The 21042-nt window shown below is 45.9% G+C and overlaps 1 protein-coding gene across 2 annotated transcripts in view; it reads right to left on the bottom strand.

Annotated features, from left to right (window-relative positions):
• LOC121575324 (solute carrier family 41 member 1-like) overlaps positions 1-21042 on the bottom strand; it is a 31003-nt gene that overhangs the window by 5554 nt on the left and 4407 nt on the right. For both annotated transcript variants that reach the window (XM_041888325.2, XM_041888324.2), the window contains exon 3: positions 5918-6025. In XM_041888325.2, coding sequence (XP_041744259.1) covers positions 5918-6025 — 108 coding nt within the window. The remainder of the gene's footprint in view (positions 1-5917; positions 6026-21042) is intronic.

Raw genomic sequence — 21042 nt, 5'->3', positions numbered from 1 at the left:
GCGCTCGCCAGCCCGGCCCGGCCTGTCCGCCACTCGCACCAGGGATACGGTGCGCGCCGCCAGCCCAGCCCGGCCTGTTCCTGCTCCCCGCACTCATGGATACGGTGCGCTTCGCCAGCCCAGCCCGGCCTGTTCCTGCTCCCCGCACCATGGATACGGTGCGCCGCCAGCCCGGCCCGGCCTGTTCCGGCCACCTGCACCAGGGATACGGTGCGCGTCGCCAGCCCAGCCCGGCCTGTTCCTGCTCCCCGCACCATGGATACGGTGCGCTTCGCCAGCCCGGTCTGCCCTGTTCCGGCTCTCCGTACTAGCCCTTATGTGCGTTCTCAGGGTCCAGCATGCCCTGTTGCTTCTCCCCGCACTAGCCCTGTGATGCGTGTCCTCAGTCCGGTACCTCCAGTTCCGGCACCACGCAACAGGCCTACGGTGCGTCCCCCCAGGGCCAAGCATGCCCTGTTGCTTCTCCCCCGCACTAGCCCTGTGATGCGTGTCCTCAGCCCGGTACCTCCAGTTCCGGCACCACGCAACAGGCCTACGGTGCGTCCCCAGGCCAAGCATGCCCTGTTGCTTCTCCCCGCACTAGCCCTGTGATGCGTGTCCTCAGCCCGGTACCTCCAGTTCCGGCACCACGCCACAGGCCTACGATGCGCCTCAGACGGCCAGAGTCTGCCGTCTGCCCAACAGGGCCTGAACTGTCCGTCGGCCCAACGGCGCCTGAACTGCCCGTCCTGCCCAACGGCGCCTGAACTGCCCGTCTGCCCAACGGGGCCTGAACTGCCCGTCTGCCCAAAGTCTGCAAAGCCGCCCGTCTGCCATGAGCCATCAGAGCCGTCCGCCAGACCGGGAGCCGCGCTCAGAGCCTTCCGCCAGACAGGATCAGCCAGAGCCTTCCGCCAGACAGGATCAGCCAGAGCCTTCTGCCAGACGGGATCAGCCAGAGCCCTGCCAGACAGGATCAGCTAGAGCCTTCTGCCAGACAGGATCAGCCAGAGCCTTCCGCCTGCCAGAGCAGCCAGATCCGTCAGCCAGCCATGAGCAGCAGGATCCGCCAGAGCCAGCCAGCCAGGATCCGCCATTCAGTCCGGAGCTGCCCCTCAGTCCGGTGCTGCCACTTAGTCAGGTACTGTTCCTTAGCCTGGTGCTGGTCCTTATCCCGGTGCTGGCCCTTAGCCCGGTGCTGCCCCTTAGCCCGGTGCTGCCCCTTAGCCCGTGCTGCCCCTTATCCCGGTGCTGGTCCTTAGTCCGTGCTGCCCCTTAGTCCGGTGCCGCCCCTTAACCCAGTGGGGGTGTAGTTGGGGGTGGTAATGTGTAGGAGGCTAAGTAAGTGGGTAATGACTATGGTGGGGTGGGGACCACGACCTGGGCCAGAGCCGCCACCTGGACAGACGCCCACCCAGACCCTCCCCTAGACGGTATGCTGGTGCGCCCGGAGTGCGCACCTTTAGGGGGGGGTACTGTAACACTCTGGCTCCAGGGACTCTGATTGTTGAGCCAGGGTTGTTATTTTCATTTAGGGTGTCTTTTGTTTTGGTTTTGTATTTCTAGGTTTGCCTTTCTGTTGGTTGTATTTCTAGGTTTGTCTATGACTCCCAATCGGAGGTAACGAGTGTCAGCTGTCGGCTCGTTATCTCTGATTGGGAGCCATTTATTCTGAATGTTTTCCTGTGGGGTTTGTGGGTTTTTGTTTCCGTTACGGTGAGTGCACCGTGGAACTTCATGATCGTGGTTTATTGTTTTGTCGTGTTGCACTTTAATTAAATAAAGTCATCATGTTTATCGGTACACGCGCTGCGCGTTGGTCTCATCCTTCAGACGATCGTGACAATGAGCTTCTGTTCCCTCTGTGAACACACATATGGGACTAGTCCTGAACACTACTGCCACTGATGGGACCCTGATTCAGTTACAGCAACTCTGCCTCAGTGTCAGCATGCCAGTATTTGTATGTGTGTGTGCCTGTTAGTATGTGTCCGAGTGTGTGTGTGTGTGTGTGTGTGTGTGTGTGTGTGTGTGTGTGTGTGTGTGTGTGTGTGTGGCAGAGAGTTAAAAGAGGAATACTGAGTCAGGGGCTGTTTTTGAAACCCATCTCTCCTTCCTTCCTCTCTTCCACTAATCCTTCCATTGATTACCCGGCTATGTAAAAAATACAAAAAGATGATATGATGCAGTAAGCTGGCTCTCGACACTATGTGGTAGCTAATGCGATTATGCCTGCCAGCAGTCATTCACTAAATATGATTTATTCCAATACTTACAGTCAATTAGGCTCACAAACACGGATCATAGAGAGTTACAAAAACAAATGTTTGTAAGGAGAGAGAGAGAGGCAGAAAGAAAGAAAGAAAGAAAGAAAGAAAGAAAGAAAGAAAGAAAGAAAGAAAGAAAGAAAGAAAGAAAGAAAGAAAGAAAGAAAGAAAGAAAGAAAGAAAGAAAGAAAGAAAGAAAGAAAGAAAGAAAGAAAGAAAGAAAGAAAGAAAGAAAGAAAGAAAGAAAGAAAGAAAGAAAGAGAATTAGCCTAGCCCCATTTCCTCTCCTATCCTTTAAACAAGTTGACAATTTTCAGCAGACCAAAATAACAAGGAATTCAGGGAGAAGCGTGGTCATGTGGATGGCATTCTGCCTCAGCCCCTGGCAGCTATTTCTTCTTTGATAAGTGCATTAGGATACTTACAGTGGTCTTAATCTGCTGATAATTAGTAATACCATGGAAAGAAAAGTGGCCCACCGGGGCCAGCCAAGATCCACAAAGAAAGATAATAACTCTGATTTCTTAAGCAACCCTATAATGAGCCCTACACTCAATTCACCTGAAACACAAGAGATTCTGTGGTACTTTTGTATACTTTCTAGCCAGTAGTTCTGAAAGTATCGCTCACGAGCCAAAAGTGGTCCCCAAAAATAGCGTACTACGTCATACTGTATATGGGCAGATAGCCACATCCTCTCTCTCTCTCTCTCTCTCTCTCTCTCTCTCTCTCTCTCTCTCTCTCTCTCTCTCTCTCTCTCTCTCTCTCTCTCTCTCTCTCTCTCTCTCTCTCTCTCTCTCTCTCTCTCTCTCTCTCCTGTTTGTGCATCTTGCTAGCTGTCACTCAAATGCAGATGGGCTCAACCTCATTGGCTGGAACTCGAATATCTAGGGGGCTGGCCCACGTGGGGGAAAATGTAGGGGAAAATGGCGCTGTACAGCTTCCAGTAAACAGTCGCTTTCAAACTAGGGATTTCATGGCTAATTGACGTAAAACAGTAATTCTGCTCATAGATTATGCATGTATGAACTACACATTGACACAACCAGTCCAAAGCGGGAGGTTTAAAAAATACTTACTAATCGCCAAAGTTCCGGAGCGTCTTTAATAATCAGGACAGTAAAGAACTGGAAAAGCTTATCACATTCTGCTGTGTTTGTCAGCCTGTTTTCCCACAAGCCAATGGAATGAATGTGTGAATTGGTGTACTTAAGAGCAGCAGTGGACTAATTCTCTTTTAGCACCAAATAGCTCCAGGGATAGGAGGCTAGGCTAGCTAGCGCCTCCTGTTAACAACACCAGTGTCCCAATGACCCCTCTGCCTGCTGCCTACAATGGACAATAGTGTTGTGTTGTTGTAATGGTGTTGTTAGCGGAGTATAAGCTCATGAGCTAAGAGCCTAATAGAGATGTAAACACTTGCCTGGTGTCAGGTACAACAGACCCAGTGCTTTGGTTAAACTTTGAGCAAAGTCAGAGAAATTAGTTTAAACCAGAGACATGACAGGAAAGCTGGGATCTGTTACAGTTAGTTAGCCAGTCAAATGTCTTACAAAACCAGACACATACAGTGGGGAAAAATGTATTTAGTCAGCCACCAATTGTGCAAGTTCTCCCACTTAAAAAGATGAGAGAGGCCTGTAATTTTCATCATAGGTACACGTCAACTATGAAAGACAAATAGAGATTTTTTTCTCCAGAAAATCACATTGTAGGATTTGTAATGAATTTATTTGCAAATTATGGTGGAAAATAAGTATTTGGTCACCTACAAACAAGCAAGATTTCTGGCTCTCACAGACCTGTAACTTCTTCTTTAAGAGGCTCCTCTGTCCTCCACTCGTTACCTGTATTAATGGCACCTGTTTGAACTTGTTATCAGTATAAAAGACACCTGTCCACAACCTCAAACAGTCATACTCCAAACTCCACTATGGCCAAGACCAAAGAGCTGTCAAAGGACACCAGAAACAAAATTGTAGACCTGCACCAGGCTGGGAAGACTGAATCTGCAATAGGTAAGCAGCTTGGTTTGAAGAAATCAACTGTGGGAGCAATTATTAGGAAATGGAAGACATACAAGACCACTGATAATCTCCCTCGATCTGGGGCTCCACGCAAGATCTCACCCCGTGGGGTCAAAATGATCACAAGAACGGTGAGCAAAAATCCCAGAACCACACAGGGGGACCTAGTGAATGACCTGCAGAGAGCTGGGACCAAAGTAACAAAGCCTACCATCAGAAACACACTACGCTGCCAGGGACTCAAATCCTGCAGTGCCAGACGTGTCCCCCTGCTTAAGCCAGTACATGTCCAGGCCCGTCTGAAGTTTGCTTTCAGCATGACAATGATCCCAAACACACCGCCCGGGCAACGAAGGAGTGGCTTCGTAAGAAGCATTTCAAGGTCCTGGAGTGGCCTAGCCAGTCTCCAGATCTCAACCCCATAGAAAATCTTTGGAGGGAGTAGAAAGTCTGTGTTGCCCAGCGACAGCCCCAAAACATCACTGCTCTAGAGGAGATCTGCATGGAGGAATGGGCCAAAATACCAGCAACAGTGTGTGAAAACCTTGTGAAGACTTACAGAAAATGTTTGACCTGTGTCATTGCCAACAAAGGGTATATAACAAAGTATTGAGACACTTTTGTTATTGACCAAATACTTATTTTCCACCATAATTTGCAAATAAATTCATTAAAAATCCTACAATGTGATTTTCTGGATTTTTTTTCTCTAATTTTGTCTGTCATAGTTGATGTGTACCTATGATGAAAATGACAGGCCTCTCTCATCTTTTTAAGTGGGAGAACATGCACAATTGGTGGCTGACTAAATACTTTTTTCCCCCACTGTACAATACAAAACTCAACTGACTGAAGTCTGGAGAGAAATGAAAACAACACTTGGTTGTCAGGTTGGTAAGTGTTGTTGTTGATAAAGTGTATGTGTGGTATTCAGCCTGTCTGAAAATATATTCCCTTTGACACAATCATTCAGAAGTTGTTACGTCTGGAGAGAAGACAGGTCAACAGGTGTCCAAACTGATTAGTGGAAACTACACCAAACTCAAACACACTCACATACACCTAGGGCAGGTTGAGCTGGATCAGATAGGTGTGTTGAATCAGTAGAAACAGGTCGAGTGGAATGTTGGCTTGAGGTCATAACCAAAGATAAATAACATTTAGCAATCATGACCTCTGACTTTTGACTGTTGACCAATCACTTGAGAGATTCCAAGTGAGCGAAAGATAAAGAGAACATGTTTCCTGAATGAGTAAAAACCCTTTTAGAATCTAGTCACCACTGAACATTTTCTTGTTTTCCATGGGGTTCTAGATAGATCAAACAGAATGGAACAATTTAAGTTTTTTCCTCATAATGTTTCCATGACAACAAAGACAAAGCTCTTTCAGACACTGAGGTGAGCGTGAACCCCTGTCTCCTTAAGACGCGTGATTAGTGCTTGTTCACCTGTAGCCCACCTGTAGGCCCCTGTTAGTCAAACACTCTATTGTTGAAACCAGTGGGTCTGATTAATCTGACAGGAACATTACGATAATGTTATGGTTTCTAGTGTTTCACTCTGCTGCTCCTTGTGTGCTACAGCCAAACACTGTAGCGCACAATGGTTGCCAAATGTAGAGAACACAACAAAACACACTCACTGCTGTGGACAATCTGGAGGCCAGTGTCATCTCCAGGTTGCCTTTTAACCCCAGCAGCGCCGGGACCAGGATGAAGACCTCTGTCACCTCTGTAAACACCGTCCAGTGCTGTAACACAACAACACAACACACAGTTACACAACTACACACAACAAAATACCAGGTGTGTATTCATGGATGCCAAGGGAAGCCAGGCTTCCCCAAAAATGTGACCATTAAAACAATTTTAACTATATAACAATTTCTCTTTCGTCTCTCTGTGTTTTCATAATTTTCCTTCAATTCGGAAGTGGCTGTATCTCACTGGAGAAATCATCAGAGCGAGGGAAACAGCGCCCCACTGTCTCAGTATGTGTAGCCCATGTATATGATGCTGTCTGGACAAAAAGAGTATGACACGTTGCCACCGTAGCATTTGATTGATCCAGCAAGCATTTGACCTTTTATTACATTTTTATTTAACCTTTATTTAACAAGGCAAGTCAGTTAAGAACAAATTCTTATTTACAATGACGGCCTACTTGCAAAGCCCCCCCGGCCAAACCCTCCCCTAACCCGGACGACGCTGGGCCAATTGTGCGCCACCCTATGGGACTCCTGATCACGGTTGTGAACCTAACTTAGCTGGTTCATTATTGCCCAATCGAGGAAGTTAGGAGCCTAGCAAGCATTTTAGCCAGCTAGCCTAGGACATCAAAAACTAAAAGCGTGTACTATTGTCTGAGAGTCATAGACCGTTTTGGCAACATAAAAGAGAGGACAATGGCTTTGGAGTTCATCTAGTCTACAAGTAGTCAACAACATGCTTTTTTCTACTTTTTTTTCACACACACAGAAAATCAGTAACATGGACAGCCACATGATATTTAACAACGTTGATTGGACTAAATTGTTTTTGGTATGTTAAAGTTATTTTTCACTGTATTAGAATAAGAATATTATAGCCTAGTTGATTTGATTATGTTTAAATGTTTAAGTTGAAACCCACTGGGCACAGTGACTAAATTCCCTTTACGTTGATTACTTTTTGCAAATCAAATCAGTTTTCCACATTGATTCAACATCATCACATAGATTTTTTGTTATTTAAATGATGTGGAAACAACGTTCATTCAACCAGTTTTTGCCCAGTGGGAATGGTGCTGGAATAGCGGAGGAAGTGCTCCTGTTCACTTTGTGCTGACTTGCTGTAACTCTCTGTGGTTCTAAATCAGTAATTGTTTAGTAAACTGTTGGAAACATTACCTTGCTTGACCACTGTTTGTTACATGCAATATTTGCTTTGTGGACTTCACCGGACAGATGTTGCTCTCCGGTTTTGTGATGAAACAAACGTATGTGTGGTTGAATTTATTCCACCACTGTGTGACTGTTGTCTTTTTGTTGTCTCAGCCTTATTTTACTGTATATGACGGTGGTGTATGAACAAATGGGTTAATTGCACAAACAATGCAGTTATCACAACAGGTTGTACTATGGCTTTTTTCCTGGCTTGGCTTCCCCAGAGAATTGACACATGCACCGCTACTGCACAACACAACACAACGTCACCTACACAACAAAATAACCTTTACTGACCTATAAAGTAGTATAAAGTCTGACTTCAATTGTGATAAAACAGTTATCGTGATGCAGTTATCACTGAGTTTTCATGATACAATATCCCATTATGGTACAAACCCAACAGCGTATCACACTGGGCACTGCTGAGGTCGACAATGTCTTGCTGTCATTTAGTTTCATATTGATTCAATCTGAAACCTGATCTCTGTCTCATCTTAGTAATATTCTATTTGTCGAGACCATGTTGGGATCATATGATCTTATTCACTCTGGAGAGGAGCAAGGTCATTTTGACCTCACACTGCAACAATTCACCACCCTCTTTCTGCCACTTCTCTCTCCCTCTCTTCTCTCTACCTCCACCCGCTCCTTCTTTCTCGCTCTCTCTCCACCTGCCTATCTGCTCTCTCCTCTCTCTCTCTCGCTCCTGAACAACAGTGGACAAGAGGACATTTTATTATCATCTTTCATACAGTACTTGCAACCCACAGTGTTTTACTGTAACCCTCCATCTGCCTGCTACCTCTCTGCCTCAGCACAAATACTCTCTGACTCTGTGCCAATTACCCTACATTTCCACAGTGAACAACTTGAGGCAAAGATAGCCAGGAGCAAGAGCAGCTATACTGAACAAAAATATAAAACAGAACACGCAACAATTTCAAAGATTTTAGTGAGTTACAGATCATATAAAGAAATCAGTCAATTGAAATAAATTAATTAGGCCCTAATCTATGGATTTCACATGACTGGGCAGGGGTGCAGCCATGGGTGGGCCTTGGAGGGCATAGGCCCATCCACTTGGCAGCCAGGCCCACCCACTGGGGAGCCAGACCCTGCCAATCAGAATGTGTTTTTCCCCCACAAAAGGGCTTTATTACAGACAGAAATACCCCTCAGACGATCCCCCAGGTGAAGAAGCCGGATGTGGAGATCCTGGGCTGGCGTGGTTACACATGGTCTGTGGTTGTGAGGCTGGTTGGACGTACTGACAAATTCTCTAAAACGACGTTGGAGGCAGCTTATGGTATATAAATTAACATTCAATTCTCTGGCAACAGCTCTGGTGGACATTCCTGCAGTCAGAATGCCAATTGCACGCTCCCTAAAAACTTGAGACATCTGTGGCATTGTGTTGTGTGAGAAAACTAAACATTTTAAAGTGGCCTTTTATTGTCCCCAGCACAATGTGCACCTGTGTAATGATCATGCTGTTTAATCAGCTTCTTGATATGCCACACCTGTCAGGAGGATGGATTATCTTGGCAACATGGAAACATGAAACATGGGACCAACACATTACATGTTGCGTTATATTTTTGTTCAGTGTAAATCTGAAAGGTAATTTACAGTTGAAGTTGGAAGTTTACATACTCTTAGGTTGGAGTCATTAAAACTCGTTTTTCAACCACTCCACAAATTTCTTGTTAACAAACTATAGTTATGGCAAGTCGGTTAGAACATCTACTTTGTCACGATCGTCATAATGATTGGACCAAGGCGCAGCGTGATATGCGTACATCTTTTTAATAGTACTTAAACAACAATACAAAAACAACAAAACGAAACGAAACGTGAAGTCCTCAGTTAACAACACAAACCAACACGGAACAAGATCCCACAACTCACAATTGCACAAAAGGCTGCCTAAGTATGGTTCCCAATCAGAGACAACAAGCAACAGCTGATTCTCGTTGCCTCTGATTGAGAACCACCCCGGGCAACATAGAAACACATAACCTAGAACGAACATAGAAAACGAACATAGACACTACACAACGAAACTAACACCCTGGCTCAACATACAAGAGTCCCCAGAGCCAGGGCGTGACAGTACCCCCCCCCAAAGGCGCGGACTGCGACTGCGCCAACATAAACCCAACAGGGGAGGGGCCGGGTGGGCATTCCACCTCGGAGGCGGATCCGGCTCCGGGCGTGACCACCACCCTCTAACAACCCCCCCATAGCGCCCCTGGTCTGGTCTGGCCCCGCTGGCTGGAGCTGGACTGGACTGGACATCGGTGGAGCGGATTGCTTAGTCTCCGGTGTGGAGCAGCTGACCGGTACCTGACCAGGCACCGGTGAAGCAGGCACGGGCTGTGCCGGACTGACGACGCGCACCACAGGCTTGGTGCGGGGAGCAGGGACGGGCCGGACCGGGCTGGCGACGCGCATCACAGGCTTGGTGCGGGGAGCAGGAACGGGCCGGACCGGGCTGGCGACGCGCAACATTGGCTTGGTGTGGGGAGCAGGAACAGGCCGGGCCGGGCTGGCGACACCCACCATAGGCTTGGTGCGGGGAGCAGGAACAGGCCGGGCCGGGCTGGCGACGCGCACCATAGGCTTGGTGCGGGGAGCAGGAACAGGCCGGGCCGGGCTGGCGACGCGCACCATTGGCTTGGTGCGAGGGGCAGGAACAGGCCGGGCCGGGCTGGCGACGCGCACCACAGGCTTGGTGCGAGGGGCAGGAACAGGCCGGGCCGGGCTGGCGACGCGCATCACAGGCTTGGTGCGGGGAGCAGGAACGGGCCGGACCGGGCTGTGGAGACGGACTGGAGTTCTGGAGCGAAGAGCTGACACAACCCGTCCTGGCTGAATGCCTATTTTTACACACACTGTGTGAGGCATCAGCACAGGACGTACAGGGCTGTGTACTCGTACTGGCACTACAGCACGTGACACTGGCGCAGGATATCCGGGACCGAGGAGGGGTACTGGAGGCCACGAGCGTTGAGCCGGCACACTCCGTCCTGGCTGCATGTCCACCTTAGCACGACACATGCGTGGTGCTCGCACAGGACGTACCGGACTGTGCCGGACCACTCGCGGCACAGTACGCAGCTCCGCATACCTCGGAACCTGCCCAATCTCACGCTGCCTAGCCTGAGTACGGGGAGTTGGCTCTGCTCTACCTCTAGGCTCCGCCAACCTCCCTTCCAGCCCCCCAAACCCGGTGGCCTCCTCTCCTAATCCACAAACTCGCCCAGTAGCTGCCTCCAGCAGCCCCGTCGTCCATGCCGTGTGCCCCCCCCCAAAAAATTTATTGGGGTTGCCTCTTGCGTGTCCGACGTCGGCCCGGTTGGCGCCGCTGCTCCTCTCTACGGCGCGCCTCCACCGTCTCCTCCCACGGACGGCGATCCATACCGGCCTGGATTTCCTCCCAAGTCCAGGACCCCTGCCCGTCCAAGATCTCCTCCCAAGTCCAGGCTGTCTGCTCCTGGACACGCTGCTTGGTCCTGTTTTGGTGGGATCTTCTGTCACGATCGTCGTAAAGAGTGGACCAAGGCACAGCGTGATATGCGTACATCTCTTTAATTGAGTACTTTTACAAATATACAAAACAACAAAACAAAACATGAAGTCCTTGGTCATACACACAAACCTACACGGAACAAGATCCCACGACTCACAATTGCACAAAAGGCTGCCTAAGTATGGTTCCCAATCAGAGACAACAAGCAACAGCTGATTCTCGTTGCCTCTGATTGAGAACCACCCCGGCCAACATAGAAACACATAACCTAGAAACGAACATAGAAAACGAAACATAGACACTACACAATGAAACTAACACCCTGGCTCAACATACAAGAGTCCCCAGAGCCAGGGCGTGACATACTTTGTGCATGACACAATACATTTTTACAACAATTGTTTACAGACAGATTATTTCACTTATAATTCACTGTATCACAATTCCAGTGGGTCAGAAGTTTACATTCACTAAGTTGACTGTGCCTTTAAACAGCTTGGAAAATTCCAGAAAATGATGTCATGGCTTTAGAAGCTTCTGATAGGCTAATTTACATCATTTGAGTCAATTGGAGGTGTACCTGTGGATGTATTTCAAGGCCTACCTTCAAACTCAGTGCCTCTTTGCTTGACATCATGGGAAAATCAAAATAAATCAGCCAAGACCTCAGAAAAAGAACTGTAGACCTCCACAAGTCTGGTTCATCCTTGGGAGCAATTTCCAAACGCCTGAAGGTACCACGTTCATCTGTACAAACAATAGTACGCAAGTATAAACACCATGGGACCAGAGATTAACGTACTTTGGTGCGAAAAGTGCAAATCAATCCCAGAACAACAGCAAAGGACCTTGTGAAGATGCTGGAGGAAACAGGTACAAAAGTATCTATATCCACAGTAAAACGAGTCCTATATCGACATAAGCTGAAAAGCCGCTCAGCAAGGAAGAAGCCACTGCTCCAAAACCGCCATAAAAAAGCTAGACTACGGTTTGCAACTGCACATGGGGACAAAGATCATACTTTTTGGAGAAATGTCCACTGGTATGATGAAACAAAAATAGAACTGTTTGGCCACAATGACCATCGTTATGTTTGGAGGAAAAAGGGGGTACTTGCAAGCCGAAGAACACCACCCCAACCGTGAAGCACGGGGGTGGCAGCATCATGGTGTGGGGGTGCTTTGCTGCAGGAGGGACTGGTGCACTTCACAAAATAGATGGCATCATGAGGAAGGAAAATGATGTGGATATATTGAAGCAACATCTCAAGACATCAGTCAGGAAGTTAAAGCTTGGTCGCAAATGGGTCTTCCAAATGGACAATGACCCCAAGCATACTTCCAAAGCTGTGGCAAAATGGCTTAAGGACAACAAATTCAAGGTATTGGAGTGGCCATCACAAAGCCCTGACCTCAATCCTATAGAAAATGTGTGGGCAGACCTAAGAAGGGAATTTTTACTAGGATTAAATGTCAGGAATTGTGAAAAACTGAGTTTAAATGTATTTGGCTAAGATGTATGTAAATAATTCATACACACAAATGCATGTGCTCACACAGCTAAGGTGTTATAGAATCAAATGGAAATTCACAGTGGATGACTCTGTGGTACTGGAGCTGATTACTGGCCCACTTTGGCCCCCACTTTGGCAGTTTTCCAGCCCTTGAGATGGTCTCTATGAGTCCCTGAACTGATGACTGGGGTAAAGTGCATCTCTGGTGTTTCTCAATTAGCCCAGTGCAGTGGGAGAAACAGCAGAGTGGGGCTGGGGTATGAGGATGAGTTTTGGGTAAATAGCTAGGGACGGGCTGGGTTAGCCTAGAAGGCTGGGACGGGGGTATAAGGCTGGGGGATGAGGTTGGGGCTGGGGGATGAGGTTGGGGCTGGGGGATGAGGTTGGGCTGAACATTGATCCATCAACAGAGAAAGTGCTTATCTTTAGAGCCAGTCCCACTGGCCCTCAGCACTTACAGCTCAACTCAGCCCAGCCCAGCCAGCCCACAACTTAATCAATACTGAGAGGCTGTCAGAGAAAGGAGAGGAGAGGAGAGGAGGAGAGGAGAGGAGAAAATAGGAATAATAGCTAGATCACTTCATTCTGCCTACAGATCCCTACAGTTTGTGAGAGATAACAGGGCTTCATTAGAAGTCCGGGTGGAGGTAATAGGTGACTGGGCAAAAAACGGTTGAATCAATGTTTCCACATATTTTTTTAACAAAATAATTTTATGTGAAAACTGATTGAATTTGCTAAAAGTCACCTAAGGGAATTTCATCTGTTTTTCACCCAACATTAACCTAAATCCAATGACATGGTGCAATTTTTGGTTGATTTCACATTGAATTCATGTTAGTTGACAACTCAACCAAATGTAAAGCCAAAATAGATATTGAACTGTCTGTGCCCAGTGGGAGGTTAACACTGCTGCTCTCTGTCTGTCAGCAGCCTGGGCTCTTTAAAGCAGTCGACTCCGCAGAGACCCCACCACCCCACCTCCTGGCACTCTGCCACCCCAGCTCTGATTCCCCTAGTGCCCCTAGACCCCCCCCCATGTCATTTCTCCCCTCTAACCCACTTCACTCTTTCATTCTCTTCCTTTCTACCCCCACTCTTTTCCCCAATGTCTATATCTTCCCCTAACCCACTTCTCTCTCTCTGCCTCTCTTCCATAAAACTCTTTCCTCCCTCCCCTTTTCCTTTCCTTACCCCCCTTTCACCCTCTCCACCTCTCTCTCCTCTCATCTCCAGCTGTGATATATGTTGTTGTCTCCAATGGAACAGTGGAGCCCAGCCAACAACCCCCTCACTCCCCAACGACCAGCCCCAGTTCTGCGAACTCTGTGAACAGTCAGCATCATGGTGTATCAGAAGCATATAGGCTGTGGTATGCCGTCCAAGGGGGTCAGGTTGCAGAGTTAGGTAACGCAGCCCTGTTTGCCCACTGTGCATATACAGTGCCGTGAAAAAGTACTTGCCCCCTTTCTGATTTTCTCTATTTTTGCATATTTTTGATACTGAATGTTATCAGATCTTCAACCAAAACCTAATATTAGATAAAGGGAACCTAAGTTTACAAATAACAAACAAAATTGATCATTATTTTATTTATTGAATTAACAAAGTTATGCAACACCCAATTCCCCTGTGTGAAAAGTAATTGCCCCCTTACACTCAATAACTGGTTGTGCCACCTTTAGCTGCAATGACTGCAACCAAATGTTTCCTGTAGTTGTTGATCAGTCTCTCGCATCGCTGTGGAGGAATTTTGGCCCACTCTTTCACGCAGAACTGCTTTAACGCAACGACACTTGTGGGTTTTCAAGCATTAACTGCTCGTTTCAAGTCCTGCCACAACATCTCAATTGGGATTAGCGGTCATGGGTCCCATTTTGCCTGGCGAAAACCAAAAACTGCATTCCACAGAAATAACCTTATACCAACGTTCAAGCATGGTGGTGGTAGTGTGATGGTTTGGGGATGCTTTGATGCCTCAGGACCTTGACGACTTGCCTTAATACAGTGAGGGAAAAAAGTATTTGATCCCCTGCTGATTTTGTACGTTTGCCCACTGACAAAGAAATGATCAGTCAATAATTTTAATGGTATGTTTATTTGAACAGTGAGAGACAGAATAACAACAAAGAAATCCAGAAAAACACATGTAAAAAATGTTATAAATTGATTTGCATTTTAATGAGGGAAATAAGTATTTGACCCCCTCTCAATCAGAAAGATTTCTGGCTCCCAGGTGTCTTTTATACAGGTAACAAACTGAGATTAGGAGCACACGCTTAAAGGGAGTGCTCCTAATCTCAGCTTGTTACCTGTATAAAAGACACCTGTCCACAGAAGCAATCAATCAATCAGATTCCAAACTCTCCACCATGGCCAAGACCAAAGCGCTCTCCAAGGATGTCAGTGACAAGATTGTAGACCTACACAAGGCTGGAATGGGCTACAAGACCATCGCCAAGCAGCTTGGTGAGAAGGTGACAACAGTTGGTGCGATTATTCGCAAATGGAAGAAACACAAAATAACTGTCAATCTCCCTCGGCCTGGGGCTCCATGCAAGATCTCACCTCGTGGAGTTGCAATGATCATGAGAACGGTGAGGAATCAGCCCAGAACTAAACGGGAGGATCTTGTCAATGATCTCAAGGCAGCTGGGACCATAGTCACCAAGAAAACAATTGGTAACACACTACGCCGTGAAGGACTGAAATCCTGCAGCGCCCGCAAGGTCCCCCTGCTCAAGAAAGCACATATACAGGCCCGTCTGAAGTTTGCCAATGAACATCTGAATGATTCAGAGGAGAACTGGGTGAAAGTGTTGTGGTCAGATGAGACCCAAAATGGAGCTCTTTGGCATCAACTCAACTCGCCGTGTTTGGAGGAGGAGGAATGCTGCCTATGACCCCAAGAACACCATCCCCACCGTCAAACATGGAGGTGGAAACATTATGCTTAGGGGGTGTTTTTCTGCTAAGGGGACAGGACAACTTCACCGCATTAAAGGGACGATGGACAGGGCCATGTACCGTCAAATCTTGGGGGAGAACCTCCTTCCCTCAGCCAGGGCATTGAAAATGGGTCGTGGATGGGTATTCGAGCATGACAATGACCCAAAACACACGGCCAAGGCAACAAAGGAGTGGCTCAAGAGGAAGCACATGAAGGTCCTGGAGTGGCCTAGCCAGTCTCCAGACCTTAATCCCATAGAAAATCTGTGGAGGGAGCTGAAGGTTCGAGTTGCCAAACGTCAGCCTCGAAACCTTAATGACTTGGAGAAGATCTGCAAAGATGAGTGGGACAAAATCCCTCCTGAGATGTGTGCAAACCTGGTGGCCAACTACAAGAAATGTCTGACCTCTGTGATTGCCAACAAGGGTTTTGCCACCAAGTACTAAGTCATGTTTTACAGAGGGGTCTAATACTTATTTCCCTCATTAAAATGCAAATCAATTTATAACATTTTTGACATGCGTTTTTCTGGATTTTTTTGTTGTTATTCTGTCTCTCACTGTTCAAATAAACCTACCATTAAAATTATAGACTGATCATGTCTTTGTCATTGGGCAAACGTACAAAATCAGCAGGGGATCAAATACTTTTTTCCCCTCACTGTAGAAGGAACCATGAATTCTGCTCTGTATCAGAGAATTCTACAGGAGATTGTCAGGCCATCCATATGTGAGCTGAAGCTGAAGCACAGCTGGGTCATGCAGCAAGACAATGATCCAAAACACACAATCAAGTCTACATGTAAATGGCTAAAAAGCTAAATATTTGATGTTTTGGAATGGCCTAGTCAAAGTCCAGACCTAATCCCAATTGAGATGTTGTGGCAGGACTTGAAACAAGCAGTTCATGCTTGAAAACCCACAAATGTCGCTGAGTTAAAGCAGATCTGCATGGAAGAGTGGGCAAACATTCCTCCACAGCGACGTGAGACACAGATCAAAAACTACAGGAAGCGTCTGGTTGGAGTCATTGCAGCTAAAGGTGGCACAACCAGTTATTGAGTGTAAGGGGGCAATTACTTTTTAATACAGGGGCATTGGGTGTTGCATAACTTTGTTTATGAAATAAATGAAATAAGTATGTGATTGTTGTGTTATTTGTTAATTCAGGTTCCCTTTATCTAATATTAGGTTTTGGTTGAAAATCTGATAATGTTCAGTATCAAAAATGTGTAAAAGTAGAGAAAATTAGAAAGGGGGCAAATACTTTTTCGCAGCACTGTATGTACAGGCAGGAAACTGAACCCAGTGGCATACAACACCAACGCAACGTTGATGACTGTGCAGTGACACCAACGGTCAGAACACCTATGACATCACAGGCACTAACACTGATGGCACACAGCAGTGTTTTGCCTAGATTTTTTCCCCCTATTGCTGGCTGCAAAAATCAACATTTTAAATGGAAACTAATTGATTCTGAATGCTTTTAGGCAGACAGCCACTGAGCTTGGAGGGGAAGGGGTTCTGCCTTAGTAATGTTAGGGTAAATATTGCATCACAGCAACTCAGATGATGACAGTGACCTTCAATACTGACGAGTGCAAACAGAACTCTCCTGAAAATTCTAAAGCCTCCTATGGACAGAGTAAAAGATTAGCTAAGGCCTTTAGCCACACAATAGCAGGCTAACCCGCTAAAGCCTTCAAACTCAATCAATCAGCCATCTATATCAGGGATATAGCATTGTTAGCAGGCTACTGAACAGCGTAGCATTTAAAGGGGGGGATTTGGATGGATGGAAAATCCACGTCACGTCAGAATCAACTTCAGAGCATGTTTTAGAATTAGATTTGGGAGGGTGTTGTTGCACAAACCAAAAAGACAAACATACCACAAGTGTACCACTCCAGAAATGATAAAATAATTAAGACAACTAACCCTCTGCAAGGTCAATCGATCAATAACATAGTCAATCGATCAATAATATAATAATAATTTTAGCAATCCAAGTGCCATTGCCGTTTGAGTGGCGCAGTGGTCTAAGGCACTGCATCGCAGTGCTAACTGTGCCACTAGAGATCCTGGTTCGAATCCAGGCTCTGTCGCAGCCGGCCGCAACTGGGAGACTCATGGGCGGTGCACAATTGGCCCAGCGTCGTCCAGGGTAGGGGAGGGAATGGCCGGCAGGGATGTAGCTCAGTTGATAGAGCATGGTGTTTGCAACGCCAGGGTTGTGGGTTCGATTCCCACGGGGGGCCAGTATAAAAAAATATGTATTCACTAACTGTAAGTCGCTCTGGATAAGAGCGTCTGCTAAATGACGTAAATGTTTAGCAAACTCCAGGCGTTTACATTTGTTGGATGACATGAAAATAGAGCTCTGGTGGGTTCGGCGTCAAAATGAGAATGCATGAGCAGAAAATAACCCCGTACCTACTGTCAAATATTGTGGTGGATCTTTGATGTTATGGGGCTATTTTGCTTCCACTGGTCCTGGGGCCCTTGTTAAGGTCAACGACATCATGAACTTTACCCAGTACCACGACATTTTAGCCAAAAACCTGGTTGCCTCAGCCAGGAGGCCGAAACTTAGCCGCAAGCGGATCTTCCAGCAAGACAATAACCCCAAGCACACATCAAAATCCACAAAGAAATTGTTAATTGGCCACAAAATCAACATTTTGCAATGGCCATCTCAGTCTCCAGACTTTGAAACCCATTGAAAACCTGAAGGCAGTCTATAAGCGCAGATGATGGATCTAGAAAGATTCTGTATGGAGGAATGATCTAAGATCCCTCCCAATGTGTTCTCTAACTCATAAAACATTTTAGAAAAAGGCTCAATGCCGTTATCCTCGCAAGGTGAGGTATTGAAAGGTATTGAAAACAGCGGTGTCAATAATTCTGCCCCCTAGCTTAAAAAAATTAAGTATTACTTGTTAAATAAAATCTATTTCTCTGAGCAATTGTATTAGTATAAAATAATATAATTTCCCTATTTTTTTTTAACTTACACTATTGCTCAGTATTTGAATTATTTATTTTATACAGTCATTTTTGCTCATCTTTATCAAGGGTGTCAATAAATTCAGACCCCACTGTATGTATCAGATTATCCGTTTTGGAGAGGAGCAGGGAGTTCATATGTGGGACGGTGCTGCACTGCACTCTACCCTGGCTTGGTCTCAATAAACTAAACTAGCTTCCTTTCCTTGTGTCCATTCCTTAATGATCTCTGATCTGGCAGAAAATTAAATTTAAAGCAAATATTTAGAGAATATAAGGAAAGGAAGTGAAGGGAGGGAGGTGATGAGAGGCAGCCATGAAAGAGACAGCCATGTTGTCATTCATGATAGTGTGTGTGATAAGAGTTTAGCAGATCATATCTGAGGATCAATTAAATGACTGTTAGCACCAGTGAGATTATGTCTCTATTTTCTTCTGTGGATAACATTCTGAAATTAAAAAGAGAGAGACAGCTGGATTTACCAGATTATGAGGCTAAATCCGATCCACAGGGGACTAATCACATGCTCTGGTTTCACACTGGCTCCTGTAGAAACCCGGCAACTGAATGTGGTTGACCCAAAATGGCCTCCCTTGGGCGGAGAGGGCTTGGCTGTTGTGAGGCCTTTGTGTTGATTGTGCTTTCCTGTTTACTGTTTCCTATATTTTTTAGATTGTTTGTGTGTTTTTGAGGCACTGAGGCTGAACCCATGTCTCGCCTTGCTGTTTTATTTTGGTCATCTGCACATCATCCGATGCCACAGTGTGAGGCAGACAGAAAGACGGAGAAGAGACAGATAGCTAGGATAAATTCCACAAAGCAACAGACAAACAAATTACCCCACATATTTACACTATCTAATCTGTGAATGTCAATTAACTGTGGCTAACACTATCTGGGGTGGGGTGTTCTCCCTTTCTACTGGAAGCATCTCCCTCCTTCCAGACAAACATAAAAACAACCATTGCACCAGTCTTGACCTTTGACGTTCCTAGGAATGTAAACACATAAATCACGTCTACAAAGAACACATCTGTGACCTGTCCTCTCAATGACCTACAGTAAGCAGTGACGGAAAACCTTCTCAATTGTGATACTGGAGTAAAAGTAAAAAGTAGAAGTAAATGGGGGCACACACCAACACTCAGACATCATTTACAAACGCAGTATTTGTGTTTAGTATGTCCGCCAGATCAGAGACAGTAGGGATGACAACGTGATATATTGATAGGTGTGTGAATTGGACCATATTGCTGTCCTACCTGAGCATTCAAAATGTAACGAGTACTTTTGGGTGTCAGGCAAAATGTATGGGATTAAAAAGTATATATTTTCTTTAGGAATGTAGCGGAGTAAAAGTATAAGTTGTCAAAAATATGAATAAAGTAAAGTACAGATACCCCAAAAAATGACTTAAGTAGTAATTCAAAGTATTTTTACCATGACAGAAAGTGTCCATTTCAGAGTGCCTGAAAGTGTCCATTTCAGAGGACCATTTCAGCTAGGGCCATTTCAGCAAGCCCACTGCTCATGGTTTGGCATTGGGACACTGTGTCTTGAGGTATGAGGTTGCAAGGCAGTATTGAACCAATGATGTATATAAACCCTGGTTTGATGATGCTAAGTATTGGCCATTGAGAGGCTTTAAAGCCACCAGTCGGCCATATTGGCACTCCCCAGTAGGAGCTGTCCTCCATAGGAATGAATGAAATTCTACAGTATTTCAATGAAATGTTTCAAGTATTTAAGTAGTTTTGTTGTTGTAGTGGGGACAGTAACATTCATAATCTCTCAAAACTATATTTTAAGGAAAAGGATTTCATATATATTTAATGTTTTTTTTATGTTTAATGCACATAATATAATTTAAAAGTATGCATTAAGGTGGCTGTAATAACATGAATGTGGCAAAAACAAATGTAGACATTAATAAATGCATTTCTATAGCTTCTAAAATAAAAACATTTAATTGGTGGAGGAGTGCCAAGATGGAGGCACGGTATCTTCAACACAGCGTCCACTACCAATCATCTAGTGTATATATAAATCAGCTAGAGTCCCTTCCTTCTCCATACTGTGCTGTGTTGTCTTTCCTAGGCAACTCTGCAGGATTGGGGCCAGAGACAGGGTGTGTGTGTGTGTATGTTTGTGTGTTTGTGTGTGTGTCCGTGCCTATGTGTAAAGGGGGAAACTAAGTGAAGTTAAAGAGGTAGGTTACATTTCACAGAGACATTATAGAGAACGCTGTGGAGAACGTGTACATGCATCACCCTGGGCAACCATTCCCTTACTCCAGGAGCTGAGGGCAACACACACACTGAGGGGCTGAGATAGTTTGCATCTACCATACATCTGAGTCAGCTTGCTTAATCAGAAAGAACATATCTGAGAGAGAGAGAGAGAGAGAGAGAGCGAGAGCGAGAGCGAGAGCGAGAGCGAGAGCGAGAGAGGGTAATTGCCTCCTGCAAGGGCAGAAGGGGATTAGCTGAGTTAGCTGAGATAGCAGTGTCAAGGGAGGGGAATTAGAAAGTGATAGAACCTACTAGACAGGCTTCTAGAACCATTCACTATACTGACCACATTGTCATTATTATCTATTATCTATCTTCACACAGGGAATGATATCACTGTCTCTTATCTTTATCATCACAGCTGATGTTATTGACTCTGAGATCAACAGTTGCTTAGATGAATCAGCATGATATGAACTAATGAGAAAATGAGAGAGAGGTAGACAGACAGGGAGAGAGAGAACTTCTGACCTCCTGGAAGTGAACAATTCCTGATTAGAGGGTATGATATGGGTAACGGCATGAGAGTGCAGGCTTTAAACCACA

This window comes from Coregonus clupeaformis, chromosome 10, assembly GCF_020615455.1.
Source record: "Coregonus clupeaformis isolate EN_2021a chromosome 10, ASM2061545v1, whole genome shotgun sequence".
NCBI classification, from domain to species: Eukaryota; Metazoa; Chordata; class Actinopteri; order Salmoniformes; family Salmonidae; genus Coregonus; species Coregonus clupeaformis.
The sequence above is the reverse complement of the archived record's forward strand: the minus strand, read 5'-3'. Positions and strand labels throughout refer to the sequence as shown.